This window comes from Salmo salar, chromosome 29 (assembly GCF_965601325.2).
Source record: "Salmo salar chromosome 29, fSalSal1, whole genome shotgun sequence".
Lineage (NCBI taxonomy): Eukaryota > Metazoa > Chordata > Actinopteri > Salmoniformes > Salmonidae > Salmo > Salmo salar.
This window is the reverse complement of record NC_138319.1, coordinates 19056993-19080932: the sequence shown is the minus strand read 5'-3', so window position 1 is coordinate 19080932 and position 23940 is coordinate 19056993. Positions and strand designations below refer to the sequence as shown.

Here is a 23940-nt window from a genome sequence, read left to right as displayed (position 1 = left end):
TTGGTGGAGTGCCGCGGCACTGCATCTCTTCAACAGCACCCTGGAGAAGCTCGCTGGGCATGGACAAGATACATTTTGCGCCCCTGACTTGTGACCACTGCTTATCCTGGGGCGGCATCGGCGCTCACCTAAATAGCCCATATGCCACTGGGTGAGAGATGTTTCCATTGTTTTTGGGCAGAATTATGTGAGGTGTTATGTGTTGTTGGAGGTACGTCTTGTTCAGTTTAGCCCGGAAAATGCTGCCCTCGTCAATCTGGTCCACCTAATCCTGCCCAATGGGCGGGCCGGCCCTAGCGTAGCCAAACTAAATCTTCAACCGCATGCTATCCAATTGTAATTTCTCAAAACTATTATCAAAACTCTTAACAAATCTCCCAACATGCATGCATGCCACTCATATTAGCTACCTCATCCAATCAACTGCTGCACTTCAGTTTAGTCAATCCCATGTTCTGTTCTTTGCAGCCAACAAGGATGAAGCTCAATGGAGACAGATGGTCGTGATCCCACGTCAAGACCCCTGTGGATTTACTCACGATGGCCATTAACACTGCGGCAAACAAGCCTGGAGACGGCCCAAACCCCTGAGTGGCCCAATACAACATCTGGTAGAGCCGTTCAAAGCCATTCTCTCTCATTCGAGATTAGCTTCACTCTCTAAGGGACACATTTGAGCTTGAGATCTATGAAGCTCATCACTTGAATCTACACAACTACTCCATTGATACCAATGCATGATGTAAGCGAGGATTCGAGGTACTTGACTTAGGATTCAAATGTGCTCAAAAAGCATAAACACTACAATGTTGTTGACTTTCTTTCTTGGGAGCAGTGATAAAGCAAGTCTTAGTGCCAGTGGTAAGACTGCAGTGTATCCCCCGGGATGATTTTGATGCTGCAATCCAGCCCCAGAATCAACATTACATGCAAAAAGGGAAGCCTGTTAGGCTATTATATTCCACTGTTGTTATGGCAACTCCTCTCAAGAGGTACACTAGTTGGAGAACTCTGTGATTTGGTAGGCGGAGCTATATTGCATGCACTGAGGTCAGCAAACATTGTGGCCAAGCGTTTTGTGTGGCACCAATACGAGGTTGCGTGCCTATTTCCTAATGTCCTTTTTTCATGAATCTTTACGAAGTCACTTGTAAAGCAGCTGCTGGTTATAGGTTTTTCTGCTGAGTTGACGGGAAATGTGTTTGTTTGGAGGCACTACATTTGTTGCTACATTCAGTTTGTTATAACTACAATACATGTGTGTATTATACAGTACGTGAGACATAGCCAATGGATATACAGGTAAAATAATGGAAACAAAGTGTATTGAAAGCAGATGCATCCTCACAAGTGTGGTTCCTGAGTAAGCAATTAACATTCCATCATGCTTAGGGTCACGTATAAACAAATACCATGGCCGTCTCAGTCACCAGATCTCAACCCAATTGAACACTTATTGGAGATTCTGGAGCGGCGCCTGAAACAGCGTTTTCCACCACCATCAACAAAACACCAAATTATGGAATTTCTTGTGGAAGAATAGTGTCTCATCCTTCCAGTAGAATTCCAGTTACTTGCCAAGGTGCATTGAAGCTGTTCTGGCTCTTGGTGACCCAACGCCCTATTAAGACACTTTATGTTAGTGTTTCCTTTATTTTGGCAGTTACCTGTATCTATACTGTATGTGCCTAAAACTTTGCAAATAGCCAGTAGTATCTACTTCATATGTGCATTCAATGTTACGAATCACCAATGGTAATGTGTGCATTACAAATTCTGCCCAACAGATTACACATTTCTTTACAACAGATTAAAACAAACTTAGAAGCAATGTATTCTTCACTTATTGATGAAAGTAGTGTCCAGCAAATGTAATTAATAATGTAGGGACTTCTGCTCTGTGAGAGTCAGAGAAGTGCATCTGTAAGCAGTAAAGGCACAGCTCCGGATCTCTTTGGTCTCATGCAGAGAGGAGGTTACAGTGCAGCGTGCACACGCACACGCACGCACACACACACACACACACACACACACACACACACACACACACACACACACACACACACACACACACACACACACACACACACACACACACACACACACACACACACACACACACACACACACACACACACACTACAGCTACTAAAGTGCTGACTGACTCACCGGTACCCCCTGTTGTCCATCAGCACCAGACATTCCAATATCTCCTTTGTCTCCCTGTGAAAGAAAGGAAGAGAGAGATTGAAAATAAGATTGAAACAGCGTTAGATCACCTTCATTGTTCGGCACCTTTGTATACTGCTCACGCGCACACCTTGTAATCAGAATGTGTGTATAGTTACAGCACGTAAACGTCAGCGTAAAATAGTGACACGTTGCCAATTCATTTGGATCCCTCATGCAGCTCAAAAGGAATGTAAAGTTAGTGAGTCGCATTGCATAAAGCAGTGGGAGATGAGGTCAATCATTAGAATAATATTAGTATTCCTGTGGCCTCTGTTGTCCGGCACTTAAAGCCACAGACCTGGGCACACATGTACAGCCTAGGCTACTTCGAGTGACACCCACGCCCTTCTGACTGGTAAACTCTTCTACCTTTCCTGTCTCCTCTTCACTGTCCCATCTCAGTAAAAACTCAAAACCTTTTTTTTTTTTTTTAAACAAGGGTTATTTATGCAAATATATATAAAGAATAATATAAGTAATCCTTCCTTATTATTTATTATTTCTGAGCCTGAGGTGGATCTGGTTTAGACTGTAGGTGGTAAGGTGAGACTGAAATACATGACCATGAATCACCTCTTGGTAAGTTACAAATGTTAGCAGTTGTTGTGGTGGGGACCTTCTATTCTTGTTCCCTTGTCCAGTCTCAATATGGTTCCACTGTACAAAGGCAGTTAGTATCACATGTGCATGTCCCAGACAACCGATGGGCTGACCACAGCTCATGCTTCTATCTTAGCTATCTTTATTTTACCTGGAAAGAAAGAGAAGAGCCCTTATTCTCGTCTAAGTACAAGAGCAGTCCATTTATCATTTGCTCAAATAGAGAGCTAGCCAGGTTGGTTACTGTTACAGCAGTATTGTAGGCATACAATGTCTCTCATGAATATGACTTTGCACTAAGCATACTGGCTGATGGAACATGTATTTAAACAATACTGGTAGGGTGGTGAGGGTGAGGAAAGTGGTGAATAAGCTTTGCCTCTGTTATTTTTTTTCTTTTGAAGTGTCCTGCCACGCTGCGCACATAAAAACATACATGCCACCAAACCCTGTAATTACAACAAGAAGACGCCCTGATGTACCAATAAACGGGGTTAGAGACACATCTTTGAATGCTATAACTGTTAGAAAATAGACAAGTGCAGAGTTTCTGATTCAAAAGACAAGGAGGACCCCATGTAGAACTCTAGCGACCAGAATTTTCTTTACATACGGGGACACAATAATGGCTAGTGGCTAGGTTTTGTGAATTGAGAATTGTAAAGAACTAATGTTTTATTGACATTCAGTTCAAATGAGGATACAATTGCTCTGAAAAACTAAGCTTACTGTGCTCCGTGTTTTACAAGTGAAACAATTGAAAATGAACACAACCTTTTGTTTTGGCACAATGGGCATCTGGAATAGGTTTGTTGTATCCATTATTGTATGCTTCTTGGAGGCCAATTTTACTTGTTATTGTTGTTTTCTGAATATTATCTGATAGCAACCAGTTCTAAAATATTAGAGAACATTCCAAAGCAGCAATTTGTCAACAAGCACCAGCCACTTGGAAAAAAATGCAATGTGACACAAATTACACACACATATGTGTCACGTCCTGACCAATATTTAGGTATTATTTCTATTATATTTGGTCAGGACGTGGCAGAGGTATATTTGTTTTGTATTATGGGGTTTTGTGTGTGGTGTAGTGGGGTGTATTAGTTTGGTATAGGTTCTAGGTTTGTTTTTCTATGTGTAGTTTTGGGTGCTGGACTCTCAATTGGAGGCAGGTGTTTCTAGTTGCCTCTGATTGGGAGTCCCATAAGTAGGTGTGTGTTTGTTTGGTTTTCGTGGTTAGTTGTTTTTGCACTGCGTGTTGTGTGCCTGCAAAACTGTTCCTGTCGTGTATATGGTTTCCAGTGGATGCGTTACTCCTTTTTTGAATTAAAACATGAGCATCCATATTCCCGCTGCAGTTTGGTCTATTCAACACGGCTCTTTTTGTGACAATATGTCAAACATACACCCTGTATATAGTCTATTCTAAACTTACCATAGGCAGAGGGCATAAAAATACCAAGGAATTGGAAGCGAGAGAACAGAAAAGAAAGGTCCAAATTGGTTGTAAAATATACAGTAGTCACAGGAAATGGGAAAATATGAAATGGGAATGTGAGTTTCATAGAAAGTAAGCCTAAATATAGCACTGTAAATGTAACTGATATGCACTTTTCAATGGAAGTTGTTTTTTCCTTCAGTGAAAACACCATAGACTTGTTCTGTATCCTCTCCAAAGTAATGAAGGGAACCAGATTGACTGTACTCATTAAAAAGTTGCGTACATTAGCAAGGGTGAGAAACTTTGAAGTGATAACCTTGAATACACTCCCCATTCTCCTCTCCCTTTAAACAGCACGGCACTTAAATGGCTAAGCTGGAAAATAAAACCCACACAGAGGGCCTTGATTTACAATTAAATGAGGATGAAATTTGGGTTTGTATTTGCTAGTTGTGTTTGTGTTTTCACTGAGCTCCCTGATGTAAAACACTGCTTTGCACCGCAGTTATTGATGGAAGGTATTATTCCAGAAGTTCCTACAGAAAGTCTGTCTCAAGAAGCCTGCTGTTTGTTTTCATAATCCCAAGCAGCTACACTGTTTGGCTGTGCAGTGTGTTCAATGGTGGCTACGGCACGAAGCCAGTTTCCCATTATTAGGCTTCTGCTTGTCAATGCCTTTTAATTATGAGGGCTCAAACATTGATTTTGGCAGCTAAATGATGTATCACAATCATATTAGGGTGGCATTACAAAACAAGATATTAGAAAGGGCTCTTTGTGTAGCGACTAGCTAGCCTCTTCATGTTTTTTTTGACGTACTGGACCTGGAACGTGGTTTAAATGGGCAATTTTTCAAAAATGGCCGCCTCCTACTGTTGCCTGAATGATCGGAGACTGGACAGACATCGTAAGAGCTGAAACGGCATGTGTTGTCTCGACCCTCAACCGCCGAGCAACAACACAAAAAGCGCTTTATATGCCAGTGTAGGTGTGTGACGACTTCACTCAACACAAACCAACTAAAGCTGGGACTAGGAGTGACAGCATCATTCCCCGGAGCACGCGGCTACACACATTACAGGACTTTTCCCTAATTGCTAGAGGGTCAGGAAACTGAGGCTAGTTGCCAATTTGTGGAATGGTAAACAGTTTTGAGTAAGCAGGTGGATAACAAGAATGGGAGATGAGTATTCCGTTTTAGAAAAGTGCTGTGTATGTATGCCAATAGTTATTAGACAAATATTTCCTGATTTAAAAACAGCCTTTCCTTTCTTCCAGAACCTCTTCCACAAGTCTTCTATGTGAATAGGGCAACAACCACAAAGAATCTATAATTCACATGTTCCATATGTAATTCTATGTCAATAACACTAACAAATCATCAAAACCATGTAAACAGATCATGCTTAGGGATAATACCCTATAATTAAAAAGCCAAATTACATTCAGCAGATATTTATTGCGATATGCAACTGGAATCTCAACATAGGAGTTACATAGGGAGTTACCAAATTACAAGCCTGTTTTTAGGGACTCTATGTATCATATTGCCAAAGTAATTAACACCCTCAGTTTTGTTGAGGTATCATGCGGTAACATTTTCTATTACATTTACATTTGAATCAATTAGCAGACACTTATCCAGAGCGGCGTGCAGTTAGTGCAGTCATCTGAAGGTAGCTAGGTTAGACAACCACCTAAGCCATTATATATAGGCCATCCATTTATAGATATAATGCCCTCCATTGCCTGCCAAGAGCCTTAGTAAGAGCTTGTGGTTCCACATAACAGCCTCATAGATACATAAGCATCTGTAAATGCATCCAAAGCAATGCTCATAGAATGTCCTCCTTCAGCTATCAACAATGAACAAGGGAGTTTCATTTGAGGCACCTTTTCTTGAATGACGTCAGAATCCCATTGTAGTGTTACTGAGCTTCCTCAAGTGCTAGTCTAATTGGCACAAGTCCTGTAGGGAGGCTTAGCCTAAAACAGAATGGGCTACAGCTTGGCTTACATTCTGCTAACTTGTTTAATTCAAGGATCAAATCTGGGGTCCTTTTATTGTACGTGTGGGTTACTGAAGCAGCGGGGGAAGGAATCTTGATGTTGGGGCTTTAGCCAGTGATGGTGTGTGTGTGTGTGTGTGTGTGTGTGTGTGTGTGTGTGTGTGTGTGTGTGTGTGTGTGTGGTGCTGAGAGTAGACATATACACATGTATTACCCATCTGCTGTACTACACATCCCCTGGTTAAAGATCCTAACAGATTCATCCGCTGGTTAAAGACCGTAACAGATTCATACCCAGGTTAAAGATCCTAACAGATTCATACCCAGGTTAAAGACCGTAACAGATTCATCCCCTGGTTAAAGATCCTAACAGATTCATACCCAGGTTAAAGACCGTAACAGATTCATCCCCTGGTTAAAGATCCTAACAGATTCATACCCAGGTTAAAGACCGTAACAGATTCATACCCAGGTTAAAGACCGTAACAGATTCATCCCCTGGTTAAAGATCCTAACAGATTCATACCCAGGTTAAAGACCGTAACAGATTCATACCCAGGTTAAAGATCCTAACAGATTCATACCCAGGTTAAAGAACATAACAGATTCATACCCAGGTTAAAGACCGTAACAGATTCATCCCCTGGTTAAAGATCATAACAGATTCATACCCAGGTTAAAGACCGTAACAGATTCATACCCAGGTTAAAGACCGTAACAGATTCATACCCAGGTTAAAGATCCTAACAGATTCATCCCCTGGTTAAAGACCGTAACAGATTAATTCCCTGGTTAAAGGGATACCTCAGGATTTGGGGTTATGAAGCCCTTTATCTACTTTCCCAGAGTGAGATGAACTCATGGATACCATTTTTATGTCTCTGCATCCAGTATGAAGGAAGTTAGAGGTACTGTAGTTCTGCGAGCCAATGCTAACTAGCATGCTAGCAGTTACCATAGACTTCCAGTCATTGTGCTAACACTAGTTAGCAATTGCGCTAAAGCTAGTTAGCAGCTTCCTTACAACTGCATGCAGAGACATAAATATGGTAACCACAAGTTAATCCGACGCTGGGGAAGTAGATAAAGGGATTCATTGACAAAATCCTGAAGTATCCCTGAAGGACCCTAACAGATTCATCCAATATGTGCACACAGACAGACAATCCTTCATGAAATACTTGAGTCTGCCTTTTTAATAATGTATACATTGAGCATGCATACAAGTACAACAAAACATGCTCATTGGCTTCGACATGAGGGCCTCAATAAAACTTTGTTGAAATTAGACCAGGGATAGTGTAATTGTATATTTTTATCCCCAACTATGAAAATGTTTTTGTGGGAGGAATTGCCCTGGTCTATGCTTCTGTAAAGTCATATAAGTCTATGGTATAGGCCTCATTGACATTAATTGGAATAGGCAGCCCGGGTTTCAGTATTGTTTAAAGGACAACTCTGTGTATATCAACGATATTTACAACAAATTTGAGTTTTATATGTCTGTGAAAGTGTGGATAGTGTCGGGTTTAAAATGTGCTTGTCTAATTGTGTGTGTGTATGTGTGTGTGCGTGCATGTGTTTTCCTAGGGCAAAAACCTCACCAATGAAACTGTCAGGCCACGTCACAACAGCTAATCACACACCCTAATGAAGTGTGCGTTGGATGAAAGAAATTGGGCGAAGGATTTGGCCTGGAATCTGTTTTACTAGCTTATGTGGCATTGTGATATTTTACTGTCCTCTAATCTCAATAGTCATGCATGGGTCATCTTTCTCAGGGATTTTGAAAAAGATGGAAGAAGATAAAGAGGGGAGAGAGAGAAGAGTCCCTTCTGTCGTGACGAGATGGAGAGACAGACGTGAGCTCTGACAAATACATAAGACACTGTGTGTATTAGGTTGGGTAACTGGTGTCCTGGTAAGAGTTCATCCCCCTCCTGATGGTCCAGTGCTCATGGATTTAAGATCTGGGTAAAAACCCACCTTTACCCCTAGCTAAAAGTATCTGCTTAATGGCATATATATTTTTATATTTGCATTATATTTAAACACTTTAAAGACCTTCGGAGTCCCATTTCTATTATTGTATATTTTTTCATCTCAGACCAACTTTCCTGGAGGTTTCTAAACCAGTAAACTAGACAGAGAAACTACTTCTACTACTGATAATGATAATACATAGCATTTATTTCAGGCCCTAAGATACTTTGGGTCTGCCAACTGTCATAATTTATCATGAGATGCAGGGCACATCTAGTCTGGGTCCAGTCATTTTTTCTTGTTATTTCTCTGTAATACTACTAGGAATTTTATGAAGCTGTGCCCCATCAGATTTGTGCGGTCCATTTTGCCTCTGTGATATGGCGTACAAGGAGTGGAATGTTAGCTAAACATACTGGTACCTAGGCTATGGCACTTCCATGAAGCAGGCTAAACTGTTTGTTGGAATCCGGAGACCCTGGCCCGAGAAGGGATGGGACAAAAGAGGGAGTAAATCTGCCATCCTGGTCGATAAGGGGAAGATATACTGCTGAAGCTAGGTCTAGAGGTGCCCTCTGTAAACATTGGTCTAGCGGAAATCTCCAATAAAAAAAGGAGAAGATAGTAAAAACTAAGCCAATATCTTAAATGTCTTCTACTGTATTCCTGCTGAGGTATGTTGGAGTAGCAGAGGTAGTTCAGTGAACCATGATTGTCCAATTAGTAACCTTGCCTGGGGGCTTGTTGTAACTCCCAGATGGGATGCAGAGGCTTTAGCTCATAGGGTTAGCACGATGTTAAAGCACAAAGACAACCTGCGTTCAAAACCAAGTCGTCACATTGGCATAGGTTAAGTTTTGCTACCGGGTGAAGACTAACATCCTTCACCAACGCCTAGGTACCCTACAACAATTGCCTGCCATCTAGATGTTATGGAATTAGGCATAACAACAGGTTGTCCAGTCAAGTCCGTTTGTGTGATGCTCCAGTGCTATGGCACCAGTGTCCCTTGCTCTCACCTGGCCCTGTCAGTGTCTCTTCTGTCTCTTAGCTCAGTGATAATCACACCATAACCAAAATCAATACACACCCTGCCCCAGGATACCGTGTTGCTAACTCACCCACCTTGGTATATTTAGACTGCAGAGAAGTAAATGGCCTTGTCAAAGTTTGAGAAAAAGTCTTGCTTTTTACCCAAAGAACACAACACAGTGTAACACACAGCAAACACACTTCTAATGTGTGCTACCAGAGCAAATATTTTGCTAGGTTTGTGAGTCCACTGGAAAAATGGTTGGAGTGAAAATATGTCACCTTGTCCTGCATGCCATTCTCACTGGAGGAAAAACCTTGAGAACGAGCCAGCCGTCATGAAACATATCACACAATGCAACCCACGCAGACTCGTGGACATATCCCATTCATTAGATTTTTTGTGCTGATTGATTTCACTTCCCTCTTGTGGGTATAATTGTAGTACAATTTCAGTATTGGGTATAATTTCAGTGCAATTCCTAATGTCACCAGAAAGATAGATTTGGGCTAATAGTAAAATGAAAACTAACCCATAGAGGTTCTTAAAAACATAAATTCACGAATAAATGTCTAATAATGGTTGCATGGTTGACTTTATACATTCATTTAGAAGGCATGCGTGCTCTCTGTCAGTGAGCAAGCAGGTCTTTGGGTAAAAGCCAGGCTAATGGTAAAGCCATGACCTCACAGGCATGCAGTGTGTTACAGTGCAGCAGCTAGACATGTTGTTAACAGGAGGTTGTGAGTATAGGACAGGTACAGGCCTATAGCTTGGCATGGACTGAGTGCTGAGTGGCCCTCTGCCAGTAATGTGAAACACCCCCATGACAGGACCCAGGACCCAGCCACCTGAACTGTCAATGGGGGTGAGTGCATGTCTCATTCAAACTGCCTGAGACTGGAAAGACACACACACACACACACACACACACACACACACACACACACACACACACACACACACACACACACACACACACACACACACACACACACACACACACACACTATTTTATATGCACTATCAGTGTTTCAAATTCACCAGTGGATCTCAGTGTAAAGCAAGACTAACTGATTGAATCACGCCATTGGTTTGTTACAATAGTTCTCCAACATGTGTCACAAAAAAAAAATCACACACACAGTTATACATAATTACACCAACTTCCAGGATCACTAAATCATAATTTCAATGTGATGACTTACTGCAAGTCAAGATTGTGCACTGATTGTGTCCAGATGGGTTGAAGTGAATGAATCTGTACAACAACTGAATTAATCAATCTGTACAACCCAGTTCAACAATGTCTCTCTCATTCATTAGAAAAGCAGACTGTATAGCACAAATAACATTACGTAGATTTGTCTCACTGAATCTGCACTGCCTTGTGATTCATTCATTTACCAACCATTACAATCGGGCTGAAAGGTAGAGGGGGAAACACTCTTTCTGACTTTTCCATCCAAACACAATCTTTGTTAGGAGTCACTAATCCAATAAACAGATTTGAATTTCCATGTTTAAATCAACTGTATGAGAATAGCCCTTTCTGTCTGTCTGTATATACAGATGGATTGATTCCTGTAAATCATTAGGCGGTGCAATGTTCCCTGCAACAGTATCAAGGGAAATGCACTTTATTTATTTTTCTTGCAGTGTCTGAGAAAATACCACTAGTGAACGTTCGCTTGGTCCCAGGACCAGGGCAATCACAGGCTTCTAGCTTGTTGGTTTACAAATCCTTCACTAACTAAACAGATCAGAGATGATTGATAAAGGATCATGTTGTGGTTTACATGGCTTAGATCTGGTCCACACATCTACCAGTCCAGATAGATGAATGTACAGTATAATGAATCCAATGAATCCCTAAACAGTACAATGATCGCTTGAACAGATGAAGCCGATTCAGGGGACAGGACCCAATCAGACACTTTTTTCACTTTTCAGGATGAAACGCATCCCTGACATGGGTCTTTAACCACTGTGTTTTGGTCCTTTAGTTCTGGTGAAAGGCCTCATTTGGGTCTAATAGGACGCGTTTAACTATGTGACCGGACTGCAATTCTGTTTTGTGTCAATGGAACTGTGCAGTAGCACCCTGCATGTGGTTCCCATTAGAAACTCAAAGTGTGAACACAACCTTTTGTTATGACTGAGGCAGTGCTCAACCCACACACAGACCGATGGGCCTGTTGGAACTACAGTGTTTCTTGGGTCGCAATTGCATTATAATAACAGGAAAACTGCCAAATTGCTTTGTGGCTGGAATTCAATTGGTATAACATGCACATAACTTCATTTCCTAGAATGGTCGAAAGTGAATCTCCGCAGCGAGCCTTCATGCTTTCATTGTTTGCAAATTCACAGTGTTGTATTTAACTTATTTCACAACTTGACGTACTTCAGATGAAGTCAAACCTGTGTCCTTCGCTTAATTGAATCAAATGATGCCAAGAGAGGCTTGATGGGATTGAACTTCAATCAAAGTAGCAGCATTCCCAGCCATCCATCTAAGGCCAAAGAAGGCATTAGAATATGATTCACTTGGCATCTGGTGCAGAGCACATTATCCTATATGATCCTACTGTACCTCATATTTTCACACTGTACATCATAGAAAACCCACCATGTAGTTAATGTAGTTGCTTGGATAGCATGTTGTTTCATGTAATGACACAGGAACTACACTGTTAACTAGCTAGAAACAGAATGAGTCTAGCTTCCTTTCATTACTGCCTATGCCTCTATAAACAAAAATCAAGTTAAGATCCGCCCATTGTTAATGGAGCAGGAAGTATAGGATAGGAATTACCTTTGGTCCCACCGGCCCAATCAGTCCATCTTTGCCCTGCACTCCTGGTCCCCCCTGTAAGGAAAATAAAGACCTCTTTAGAGGAAATGGAGCAGAACAGGTCAATACCAAATTCCCCCTCTTCATGTCCCAAATCAAATACAATTACAGAAATTAGCCCCTCCACTCCCACTACAAACAGGCTGTCTGGTGTATAGACATACAGAGAGGACTGAGGAAGCAGCAAACCCACTCTGCTGTAACCTACATTTTCTCCCATATCTGAGAGAATTACAAAAGAACTGTGGTGTCTCCACCGTGAAGGTAAGAACGGCTAGCCTGGGAATCAAAACTGTTTCAGAGTCAAAGACCTGTTGTGGGTTACACAGTCAGGTGCATCTCAGAACCACTGCAGTGAGAGAGAATTAGAAGTACTGAGATTTGGATGACAGTTTACTAGCCCTCTTAAACCTACCCAAACCAGAAACCTTGGATAGATGGCAGAATACACGCAAAACCGCATTTAACCATGGCAAGGTGACTGGGAATTTGGCCGAATACAATCAAACAGGCAATCAAACAGGCAGAACGTCACTACAGAGACAAAGTGGAGTCGCAATTCAATAGCTCAGTCACAAGACATATGTGGCAGAGTCTACAGATAATCACGGACTACAAAGGGAAAACCAGCCACGTTGCGGACACCGATGTTTTGCTTCCGGGTAAGATAAACACCTTTTTCGCCCGCTTTGAGGATAACACAGTGAAACCGACGCGGCCAGCTACCAAAGACTGTGGGCTCTCATTCTCCGTGGCAGACGTAAGACATTTAACCGCGTTAACCCTCGCAAGGCTGCCGGCAGAGACGGCATCTCTATCCGCGTCCTCAGAGCATGCGGAGACCAGCTGGCTGGAGTGTTTACAGACATATTCACTTCGCTGATCCTCAACACAGGGGCCCCACAAGGGTACGTGCTCAGCCCCCTCCTGAACACCCTGTTCACCCATGACTGTGTGGCCACACACGCCTCCAACTCAATCATCAAGTTTGCAGACGACACAACAGTAGTAGGCTTGATTACCAACAAAGACTAGACAGCCTACAGGGAGGAGATGAGGGCCCTGGGAGTGTGGTGCCAGAAAAAGAACCTCTCACTCAATGTTAACAAAACAAAGGAGCTGATTGTAGACTTCAGGACACAGCAGAGGGAGCACCCCACTATCCACATCGACGGGACCGCAGTGGAGAAGGTGGAAAAGCTTCAAGTTCCTGGGCGTACACATCACTGACAAACTGAAATGGTCCACCCACACAGACAGTGTGGTGAAGAAGGTGCAACAGCGCCTTGTCAACCACAGGAGGCTGAAGAAATTTAGCGTGGCACCTAAAACCCTCACAAACTTTTACAGATCTACAATTGAGAGCATCCTGTCAGCCTGTATCAACACCTGGTACAGCAACTGCACCGCCCACAACCGCAGGGCTCTCCATAGGGTTGTGCGGTCTGCCCAACGCATCACCGGGGGCAAACTCCCTGCCCTACAGGACACCTACAGCACCTGATGTCACAGGAAGGCCAAAAAGTTCATCAAGGACAACAACCCCCCGAGCCACTGCCTGTTCACCCCGCTATCATCCAGAACGCGAGGTCAGTACAGGTGCATCAAAGTTGGGACCGAGAGACTGAAATTAAGCTTCTATCTCAAGGCCATCAGACTGTTAAACAGCCATCACTAGCACCTTAGAGGCTGCTGCCCTATATACATAGATTTGAAATCTGTCACGCCCTGACCAGGTGAACTCGGGTATTTTGGGTCAGGGTGTGTCATGTAGGGTAATTTTCCTTGGTTTGTTTTCTATGTTTGGGGTTATAGCCTTGTGTTAGCTCTATGTGGGTTATTTCTAGGTTGGGTTCTGTCGATTCCCAATCAGAGACAGCTGTCGCTAGTTGTCTCTGATTGGGATCACATTTAAGTTCCTTTTCCCCCACGCTGTTGGTGGGGTGTTGTCTCTTTGTTTTTGAGCAAGTAACGTATCGGCATTTTCTTGATTTTGTGTACGTGTTTAATTCAGGGTAAAGAATAAACATGTGTTCGCTCCCAGCTGCGTTTTGGTCCGCTTCCTCGTCACCCGACGACGATCGTTACAGAACACCCCACCAAACCAGGACCAAGCAGCGGGAGGATAAGGAGCGCGAGAGATGGGCTCGCGAGGGGAAGGAGTTCTGGACCTGGGAGGAGATCATGTCGGGGAAAGGACCCTGGCGAAAGGATTCCCAGGTCGAGGAGGTAATGCCAGCCGGTGGACGGAGTCGCAGGCGGCGGTCGAGGAGGCCCGGAAGACACCCCCAATAATTTTTTGGGGGGGGGCTGATGGGGTGGTCCGGAAGGGCAGAGGAAGAGCCCAGACCACTGCTCTCGTGGGGGATGACGGCGGAGGAGGAGACGGAGATGAGGCGGTTGATTGAGGACCTGCTGAGGGAAGATCTGGAGGAGGAGCCATGGTATGCGGAGTTGCGCGCTGTGTCGCCAGTGCGCCCGCACAGCCCGGTGCGTCCGGTGGACATGCCCAACACATGCCGTGCTAGGATGGGCATCCAGCCAGGACGAGTGGCTAAACCGGCTCCACGCTTCAGTTCACCAGTGCGTGTTCACAGTCCTGTCTGGCCCGTTCCTGTTCCCCGCACCAAGCCCACGGTGCGTGTCCACAGTCCTGCCCGGCCCGTTCCTGCTCCCCGCACCAAGCCATGGGAAGCGGAGTTGCGCGCTGTGTCGCCAGTGCGCCCGCACAGCCCGGTGCGTCCGGTGGACATGCCCAGCACATTCCGTGCTAGGATGGGCATCCAGCCAGGACGAGTGGCTAAACCGGCTCCACGCTTCAGTTCACCAGTGTGTGTTCACAGTCCTGTCTGGCCCGTCCCTGCTCCCCGCACCAAGTCAGTGGTGCGTGTCCCCAGTCCGGCCCGGCCCGTTCCTGCTCCCCGCACCAAGCCAGTGGTGCGTGTTCCCAGTCCGGCCCGGCCCGGCCCGTCCCTGCTCCCCGCACCAAGTCAGTGGTGCGTGTCCCCAGTCCGGCCCGGCCCGTTCCTGCTCCCCGCACCAAGCCAGTGGTGTGTGTTCCCAGTCCGGCCCGGCCCGTCCCTGCTCCCCGCACCAAGTCAGCGGTGCGTGTCCCCAGTCCGGCCCGGCCCGTTCCTGCTCCCCGCACCAAGCCAGTGGTGCGTGTTCCCAGTCCGGCCCGGCCCGTCCCTGCTCCCCGCACCAAGTCAGCGGTGCGTGTCCCCAGTCCGGCCCGGCCCGTTCCTGCTCCCCCCACCAATCCAGTGGTGCGTGTTCATAGTCCTGTCCGGCCCGTTCCTGTTCCCCGCACCAAGCCCACGGTGCGTGTCTCCAGTCCGGCCCGGCCCGTTCCTGCTCCCCGCACCAAGCCAGTGGTGCGTGTTCCCAGTCCGGCCCGGCCCGTTCCTGCTGCCCGCACCAAGCCAGTGGTGCGTGTTTCCAGACCGGCACGGCCCGTGTCCGGTCCACCGGAGCCCAATCCTGTTCCGGTCGACGGCTCCGCTCCAGAGCCTGAGCATGCCGCTCCACAGTGGTCCAGTCCGGGCCAGAGGGGTAGGGCTAAGGTGGAGGCGGGGGAAAGAACACGCCCGGGGCCAGAGCCTCCACCGAGGGTGAGGCGCCCACCCGGGTCCCCCCCCTAATAGACTTAAGTTTGGTGCGCCGGGAGACAGCTGTCGCTAGTTGTCTCTGATTGGGATCACATTTAAGTTCCTTTTCCCCCACGCTGTTGGTGGGGGAAAAGGAGCTTTGTTTTTGAGCAAGTAACGTATCGGCATTTTCTTGATTTTGTGTACGTGTTTAATTCAGTGTAAAGAATAAACATGTGTTCGCTCCCAGCTGCGTTTTGGTCCGCTTCCTCGTCACCCGACGACGATCGTTACAAAATCACTGGCCACTTCAATAATGGAACACTAATCACTTGAATAATGTTTACATATTTTGCATTACTCATCTCATATGTATATACTGTATTCTATACTATCTACTGTATCTTAGTCTATGCCGCTCTGACGTTGCTCATTCATATATTTATATATTCTTAATTCCATTCCTTTACTATAGATTTGTGTGTATTAGGTATTTGTTGTGAAATTGTTAGATATTACTTGTTAGATATTACTGCACTGTTGGAGCTGAAAACACAAGCATTTTGCTACACCCGCAATAACATCTGCTAAACATGTGTATGTGACCAATAAAATTTGATTTGATTTGATTTACTCATGCAGTGCCTGGTAGTTATTAGTTCTGTCACTTTGAGCATCTTATGAGATGAGACGTACACTGGAAGCCCTCACCTGTTAGTAATGGGGATTGAGTTGAAGATTTGCAGTTTTTTGTGAAGGACTTAAATAAGAATCATTGTAGTCCTCTAGGGTGTAGAAGCGGGCAACAAATACTATTTTATCAGCAGCTATGTAGACATGGGAGCTTTAAACAAGATCAAACTAAGAAGCCAGGTTCCCGAAACTGACAGACTGCCAAAGATTATGACAAACGACCATATTGGTCAGATGATGATCATAGATAAACAAAGAATCAAAACCAGATCGTACCATTGGTCCAATCTCACCCGGAGGTCCGGTTTGTCCTCTCTCACCTGGAAGTCCCTATATGGACAATGGAGAAGACATGTTGTTACAGGCACAGTTTCGGTTCATCAGATATTATAGATCTATTGTTATGAAAAGGTCTGGAGACCCAGGCCCAAACTCTTCCTCCCTTACCGTTTTCCCTGGCATTCCAACAGAGCCAAGGTTTAATTGTGAGGTGGCAGGACCCTTGAATACAAAAGACAATATTTTAACAACGCACAGTGAGGCATTGATGAAGAATCTAACTACTCTTGGCATCTGTAGTGTATTACAGTGTTGACTCTTTTTGCTCTGCCCATTTTCTGAAGGTTTTGATATGCTACATGTGAAAATAAATCCCTCCATTTCCTCCCCATCTGGTCTCAAAGGGCCTGCACTTCAACGCAGTTAGACTGTGTTGTTTCCATTGAACCTGACCATCTGTTTAAACCCTCTTAAAACACCAGTCCAGAACAGACAGAACAAGACTGGTATACAGAGCACCATTGTGGTGCTTCAGACAGGGCTGTGGTGGTGGTGGTGTGGGTCGGTTGGCTCCTCTCGTCCCCTGGCACAGTGGGTGAAAGTCAGGTTGGGAGTCTCACCTTTGGTCCTGGCGGGCCCGGTTTCCCCGGCAGTCCTGGATCCCCTCTCTCGCCCTTCATGGACACAAAGTTGGAGCATGTTAGAGTGTTATGCAAAACTCAAACCCTAATATTTAAATCCAAACCACGCACATCTACACAGAGGAGGAGGAGCTTACTTTGCCACCTGTCAGACCTGGAGCCCCGCTGGGTCCTAGTTGGCCCAATTCACCCTGTGTGGGTCAGGAAGAAATAAGAAACAAACACTTCTATTGTATGTCTCTCAGATTTAATAGATGTATCATGCTATTAAACATATATTAATGGCACTGCAGCGGTTGCTAAAAAAAGAGACAGTCGCACGCTGCTCTTCCTAGCATCATTTTTTTAGGTGTTGGCCTCTGGGCCTTCCTCAGAGCTTTCAGAGCAGTGGTTGCTGCCATGGTGTTGGTAACACTGGCTACTATTGTGGTGGGTTTGATTCCTGCACAGACCACATTAAACTGAATGGATATGCTAACTGTTAGCATAACAACCATAACGGTTTGATAAAAAAACGGTACTATTCATATTTAATAATACATTATTCCTGAGTGTTACAAGTGTTACAGTAAGCAGTGTTAGACTGTCAAGAAAGCTCACCGTCTCGCCAGGAAACCCAGGTTCTCCAGACCCACCAGGCTCACCCTGGTTTCCCTAGACCAAACAAAAAGGCAGGCATGGAGGAAAACAAGCAATCACAGGGTCAGTATAATGTAGTCTATCTGTGATTCTCTGTTCCGTTATGTCAAATGATAGGTCAAAAAGTTCCCCAAAACGTCTACCAACATCTGTGGGAGGTAGGTGTGATGGGAGATGGGTACTGTTGTTTTCATGCAATATAAAGACGATATGAGACGTTGATGTGTACTCACAGGCTTACCGTCAGGGCCTGGTGGTCCTGCTCTTCCTATCTCGCCTCGGAGACCCTGTACAGCCAGTCACAATGGCATTAAAAACTTCACGGGCTCCACAACAAACATGAATGCGTGATTGATCATGCTTCGCAAGTGGGATATACTCAGGAGGATCAGAAAAAAAACATTGTTGGAGTGATTTCTCCCTTTCTTTTCTAACTTGCATTGTTTTGAATGAAAGATTGTCCAAATAAATACTGCAGTAATAACGAATGGTCCGTCTAATGATTGATGATCGACAGTGATTCCTGCCGACACACTTCTAGAATGGACCCAATGTAATAAATCACACAGGATGCAGTTGCAGTGCCTGTCGCTGATAATTGAAACGTTTTAAGCTCTGGTGTCAAAGCTACCTGAGGGGAGGAGACTAACCAATCTATCAGATGCCATTTTCTTTAACAACGACACCCAGGAAGCAGACAGACAGAATGAGATGGAGAGAGGGGCAGAGAGAGCGTGTGTCTTGGTATACTGTATGTGTGTTGGAGAGGGTAACCCCCGGAGCGGGTGATGCTGTACTGTACCATAGGTCCAGGAGGGCCAGGTGGTCCTGGGCTGCCGTTAGCACAGTCACACTCCACTTCCTCCACTGTGGGCTCACGGTCCAGGGGACACTGGGACAGATACACACTGAAGTCAGTGACACTCTAATGCAGACAATAAATGGTTAAAAAGAGCAGAGACAACAAGTCCTCACTCACCCTCTCATCATCCTGTGAAAGAAAAAAGAGAAAAATATATATTTCACTGTACCCATATACCCAGTTTATGTAAACTGCACTTCAAACTGCACTTTACAACTTCTTTCTCGAGATGCTATTACATTTTCTCCATAGGTCATAATAACATTACATAAGTAAGGGTTTGCGAGTGGTTGGGGAAATTAACAGATTTTCCCCACATTGGAATGTGTGCCTCACCACAGAGTAGATTTCACAGGCTGTCTCTCTCTCGCTTTGATGAGGGTCACAATAAAGGCGCAGTTTCTGTATCTCCACCTAAAAAAGGCGGTTCAAAAAAGAAAGGAAAACAAGTCAGGCAACACTGAAATTATGAAAGAGACTACATCCAACAATTTCACCCATTGTTCATCCAAATGCAATGGTCCTATTTCACTTTAGTCCAACATAGAAAACCACATCTGCTAAATGCTTTCGTCAAATGCTTTGTGAGAGCCGTGCACGACCCACGTAAGGCCCCAGTAAATATACAGTGCCAACCTAAGTAATTATACTGGAGCAGTAGTAAGCTTATAGTCACATCCCTTGCCAATTTGCCGTAGAAAAAACACTGTTCCTTCTACTCACAGGGACTGTGGTCTCCGCCCCGAACTTCTTGGCGACCTGCGTCTTGCCGTTGATGTAGATTGGCTCCACCGGCTCCAGTAGCGCCACTTCCTGGATCTCCTCATCGTCCAGGAAACCGGTTACTTGCCGGGGCCTCACGAGCAGCTTCAGCTGGTGCCAGCCTTCATCAAAGAAACTCTGTAACGGATGGTGGCCCAAAAGGGTCAATCAGAACGATAGGGACACAGAGCGGATGTAACGTCCATAATACCATAGGGCTCTAATTCACTTGCGGTTGCATCCATACCACAAATTGTGGGCCTAAATCACATGTTTCTCACTAGTGGCCATGAAACTGAACATATGTGTCCACATTGCCAGTGTAAATGTTAAAGTGTACTCTTAGTTATAATAGCTAAATCTAGGAGTAGGAGTACTTGTGGCTTCTAGACAGGTTGCCAATGCTGCCAATCAGAGTGGTGAGCAGTGCCATGGAGGTACTTATGGCACCATCCCGCTTTTCCGTGGCACGCTCTCTTTGAACACAAAGCTGCCAAAAGGAAAACAGAAAAAGCAACTGTTCCGTGGTCTTTAGACATGGCATCCACATTAATTAACGTTGCATGTTGTTCTGAATGGAGAACGCGTTGGAGTCTAAACTGCAATCCAGTCCATTAAAATAATCAGAAATAGGAGGGTTATATTCATGATGATTGACAGACTACATTCCGACGCCAGCTGAATGTATGCCTACCATCACCACTGTACAAGATCACAGTTAGGATACGGTGTGTTTCCTGATAATGTCATCTGACCAGGAATAAGTCCTGGCTTTGAAAAGTCTGATATAGTGTTTTCAGTATACTGTGGTATCAGTGGAGACTACTGAGAGGAGAGCTGGTCATAATAATGGCTGGAACAGAGGAAATGGAATGGCATCAAACACCTGGAAACCATGTGTTTGATGTATTTGATACCATTCCGCTGTCATTACCACGAGCCCGTTCTCCCCAATTAAGGTGTCACCAACCTCCTGTGTGTGGTATACAGTATGCTCTTTAAAAAAAGTATTCCATTCTGGCTATGACAGTAGTAGAGGTCTACGTTGTTCATGTGCAAATATGTATACATGTAAACAAAAATGTACACAAGTACACAAAGATACTAACCCCAATGCCCTGCACATTAAAGGTGACCAGCTGCTCCTCATTGGTGGTGCTGGTGGTCGTGAAAGTGACAGACTTGTCCACTCCGTTCAGTGTCACTGCTGCCTGGGTGACGCCATCTTTAGAAAGGATTCTCAACAGGTCAAACTTGTCCTGTTTGGCTGAACCCTTGAGGCGGACCGTGGCCACAAACACATAGGATGGAGGCAGACCCTCGGGGAAGATCTCCCTGAGAAAATAGTCAAATAACAAATAGAAAACTGAATCACGAATACAGTACTTGTAAACGTCTGTATGGTGACTTGTAAGTAACCTTTGAAAAATGAAAGGAAATCATTAGCCTGCAAAGTATGATGAGTCCAAAAAGTGTTATTATCAAATGACCAGTCTAGGAAAAACTATGGATTCAGAGATTTTCCTGGTCAGGTCATATTGTCAAGAAAAATGATTGACCTTAGTAATAAGCAAAAACAAATACGTTAAGATGTTTTGCAAATGTTTTCTAAGATGTGGTACTTCACTGTTGACATTATAAAAATATATAGCTACCAGAATATAATTGCTCACACATAAAACACCAACAATTTAAGGTTTATTTTAGGTGTTATGAATGCTTGTTCACCTTCCACTGTTTTCCTTCAGGCTGCCAAGAAAGCATTTAGAATATTCCACTATTGCCGATGATGTTGTGTACTTTTTACCACCCACAAACATGTGTCAAAGAGGTTTGAAGTACCACTGGCCGGAAAATCATTTGGATGTTTTCAAAAACTCTCCCAGGCTTCTAGTGTCTGTGGCTGATGGTAGTCCAAGTGACTCACCCAGGCTTCTAGTGTCTGTGGCTGAAGGTAGTCCAAGTGACTCACCCAGGCTTCTAGTGTCTGTGGCTGAAGGTAGTCCAAGTGACTCACCCAGGCTTCTAGTGTCTGTGGCTGAAGGTAGTCCAAGTGACTCACCCAGGCTTCTAGTGTCTGTGGCTGAAGGTAGTCCAAGTGACTCACCCAGGCTTCTAGTGTCTGTGGCTGAAGGTAGTCCAAGTGACTCACCCAGGCTTCTAGTGTCTGTGGCTGAAGGTAGTCCAAGTGACTCACCCAGGCTTCTAGTGTCTGTGGCTGAAGGTAGTCCAAGTGACTCACCCAGGCTTCTAGTGTCTGTGGCTGAAGGTAGTCCAAGTGACTCACCCAGGCTTCTAGTGTCTGTGGCTGAAGGTAGTCCAAGTGACTCACCCAGGCTTCTAGTGTCTGTGGCTGAAGGTAGTCCAAGTGACTCACCCAGGCTTCTAGTGTCTGTGGCTGAAGGTAGTCCAAGTGACTCACCTAGGCTTCTAGTGTCTGTGGCTGAAGGTAGTCCAAGTGACTCACACAGGCTTCTAGTGTCTGTGGCTGAAGGTAGTCCAAGTGACTCACACAGGCTTCTAGTGTCTGTGGCTGAAGGTAGTTCAAGTGACTCACCCAGGTGTAGACGTTCAGATTTTGAATTCAAGCTTGTCTTGTCACAGTCTTTAGCAGAAATAACAACGCCCTGTAACTGAGTCGATATTATTATTATTATTATTATTATATTTTGTTGATTTTATTCAGATCCCCATTAGCCAATGGCAACAGCTAGTCTTACAGGGGTCCGAAATTACAAAAAAATACATTATAAACAAAATACTTTACAATTGACATACATTTTAAAAACATTAACATGTAGTGTGTGTGTGTTTGTTACACATACATGTCAGTACATACACACAACAAGTAGATCACATGGGGGAGAGGCATTGTGTCGTGAGGTGTTGCTTTATTTGTTTATTGAAGGCAGGTTTGCAGTTCACTTGCTATATGAGATGGAAGGGAGTTCTATGCAATCATGGCTCTGTATAATACTGTACGTTTCCTTTAATTTGTTCTTGACCTGGAGAAAATACCTTGGTGGCATGTCTGGTGGGGTAAGTGTGTGTGTCAGTGCCGTGTGTAAGTTGACTATGCAAACCATTTGGAATTTCCAAGACATTAATGTTTCTTATAAAAACAAGAATCAATGCAGTCAGTCTTTCCTTAACTCTTAGCCATGAGAGACTGGCATGCATATTATTGATATTAGCCCTCTGATTACAATGAAGAGTGTCATAATTCCAGCCGTGTTGAAGAGACCAAACTGCAGCAGGTGAAATGTAGATACTCATCTTTTTAATATATAAGAGCAAAGTATCCACGGGAAAAACAATAAACAAAAACGACTAATAACAGGCTACGTACATACCAAAGACTAGCAGTGTTAGCACAACCACCCACGGCACTGTGCTACACCCTCCCTCCCCAACCCACCTATCCTGGAGGTGGCTCTGGTTCCGGCCTCCTGCCCTCCAGGTTGTAGGCAAACTCATTGGGGTCCGTGTCGTAGACAGACTCAATCCGTTGTGGATCGTGAGCAGGTTCCTTCATTTCCACGCTGTAGGCAGACTCATTCAATACACAGTCAGTCACATTCAGTTCTGAGTCGCAGGTAGACTCCCTCGGTTCCGGGTCGCAGGCAGACTCCCTCGGTTCCGGGTCGCAGGCAGACCCCTTCGGTTCCGGGTCGCAGGCAGACTCCTTCGGTTCCAGGTCGCAGGCAGACTCCCTCGGTTCCGGGTCGCAGGCAGACTCCCTCTTGTTCCGGGTCGCAGGCAGACCCCCTCGGTTCCGGGTTACAGGCAGGCCCCCTCGGTTCCGGGTCACAGGCAGGCTCGCTATTTAGACACCCGGCAAGTTTAGCACTCACCATAATCATATTTACTATTATAAAAGTTTGATTACCTTTTGTTGTCTTCGTCAGAATGCACACCCAGGACTGCTACTTCAATAACAAATGTTGGTTTGGTCCAAAATAATCCATCGTTATATCCGAATAGCGGCGTTTTGTTCGTGCGTTCCAGACACTATCCGAAATGGTAAAGAAGTGTCGCGCGCATGGCGCAATTCGTGACAATAAAATTCTAAATATTCCATTACCGTACTTCGAAGCATGTCAACCGCTGTTTAAAATCAATTTTTACGCCATTTTTCTCGTAGAAAAGCGATAATATTCCGACAGGGAATCTCCTTTTCGGCAAACAGAGGAAAAAAAATCACAAAGGCGGGGGCGGTCGGGTCACGCGCATAAGCCCAGAGTCCCTTGATCGGCCACTTGAGAAAGGCGATAATGTGTTTCAGCTTGGGGCTGGAATGACGACATTCTGTTTTTTCC

The 23940-nt window shown here is 44.8% G+C and overlaps 1 protein-coding gene across 1 annotated transcript in view; it reads right to left on the bottom strand.

Annotated features, from left to right (window-relative positions):
• si:dkey-225n22.4 (uncharacterized) overlaps positions 1 to 23940 on the bottom strand; it is a 53201-nt gene that overhangs the window by 15774 nt on the left and 13487 nt on the right. The window contains exons 6-18 of the mRNA XM_082970625.1: positions 20731 to 20956; positions 19583 to 19759; positions 19196 to 19273; positions 18977 to 18988; positions 18800 to 18922; positions 18231 to 18284; positions 17959 to 18012; positions 17496 to 17549; positions 17338 to 17391; positions 16886 to 16939; positions 16715 to 16768; positions 12120 to 12173; positions 2170 to 2223 (exon numbers count right to left, since the gene is read on the bottom strand). Of these exons, the coding sequence (XP_082826751.1) occupies positions 2170 to 2223; positions 12120 to 12173; positions 16715 to 16768; positions 16886 to 16939; positions 17338 to 17391; positions 17496 to 17549; positions 17959 to 18012; positions 18231 to 18284; positions 18800 to 18922; positions 18977 to 18988; positions 19196 to 19273; positions 19583 to 19759; positions 20731 to 20956 (1048 nt within the window). The remainder of the gene's footprint in view (positions 1 to 2169; positions 2224 to 12119; positions 12174 to 16714; positions 16769 to 16885; positions 16940 to 17337; positions 17392 to 17495; positions 17550 to 17958; positions 18013 to 18230; positions 18285 to 18799; positions 18923 to 18976; positions 18989 to 19195; positions 19274 to 19582; positions 19760 to 20730; positions 20957 to 23940) is intronic.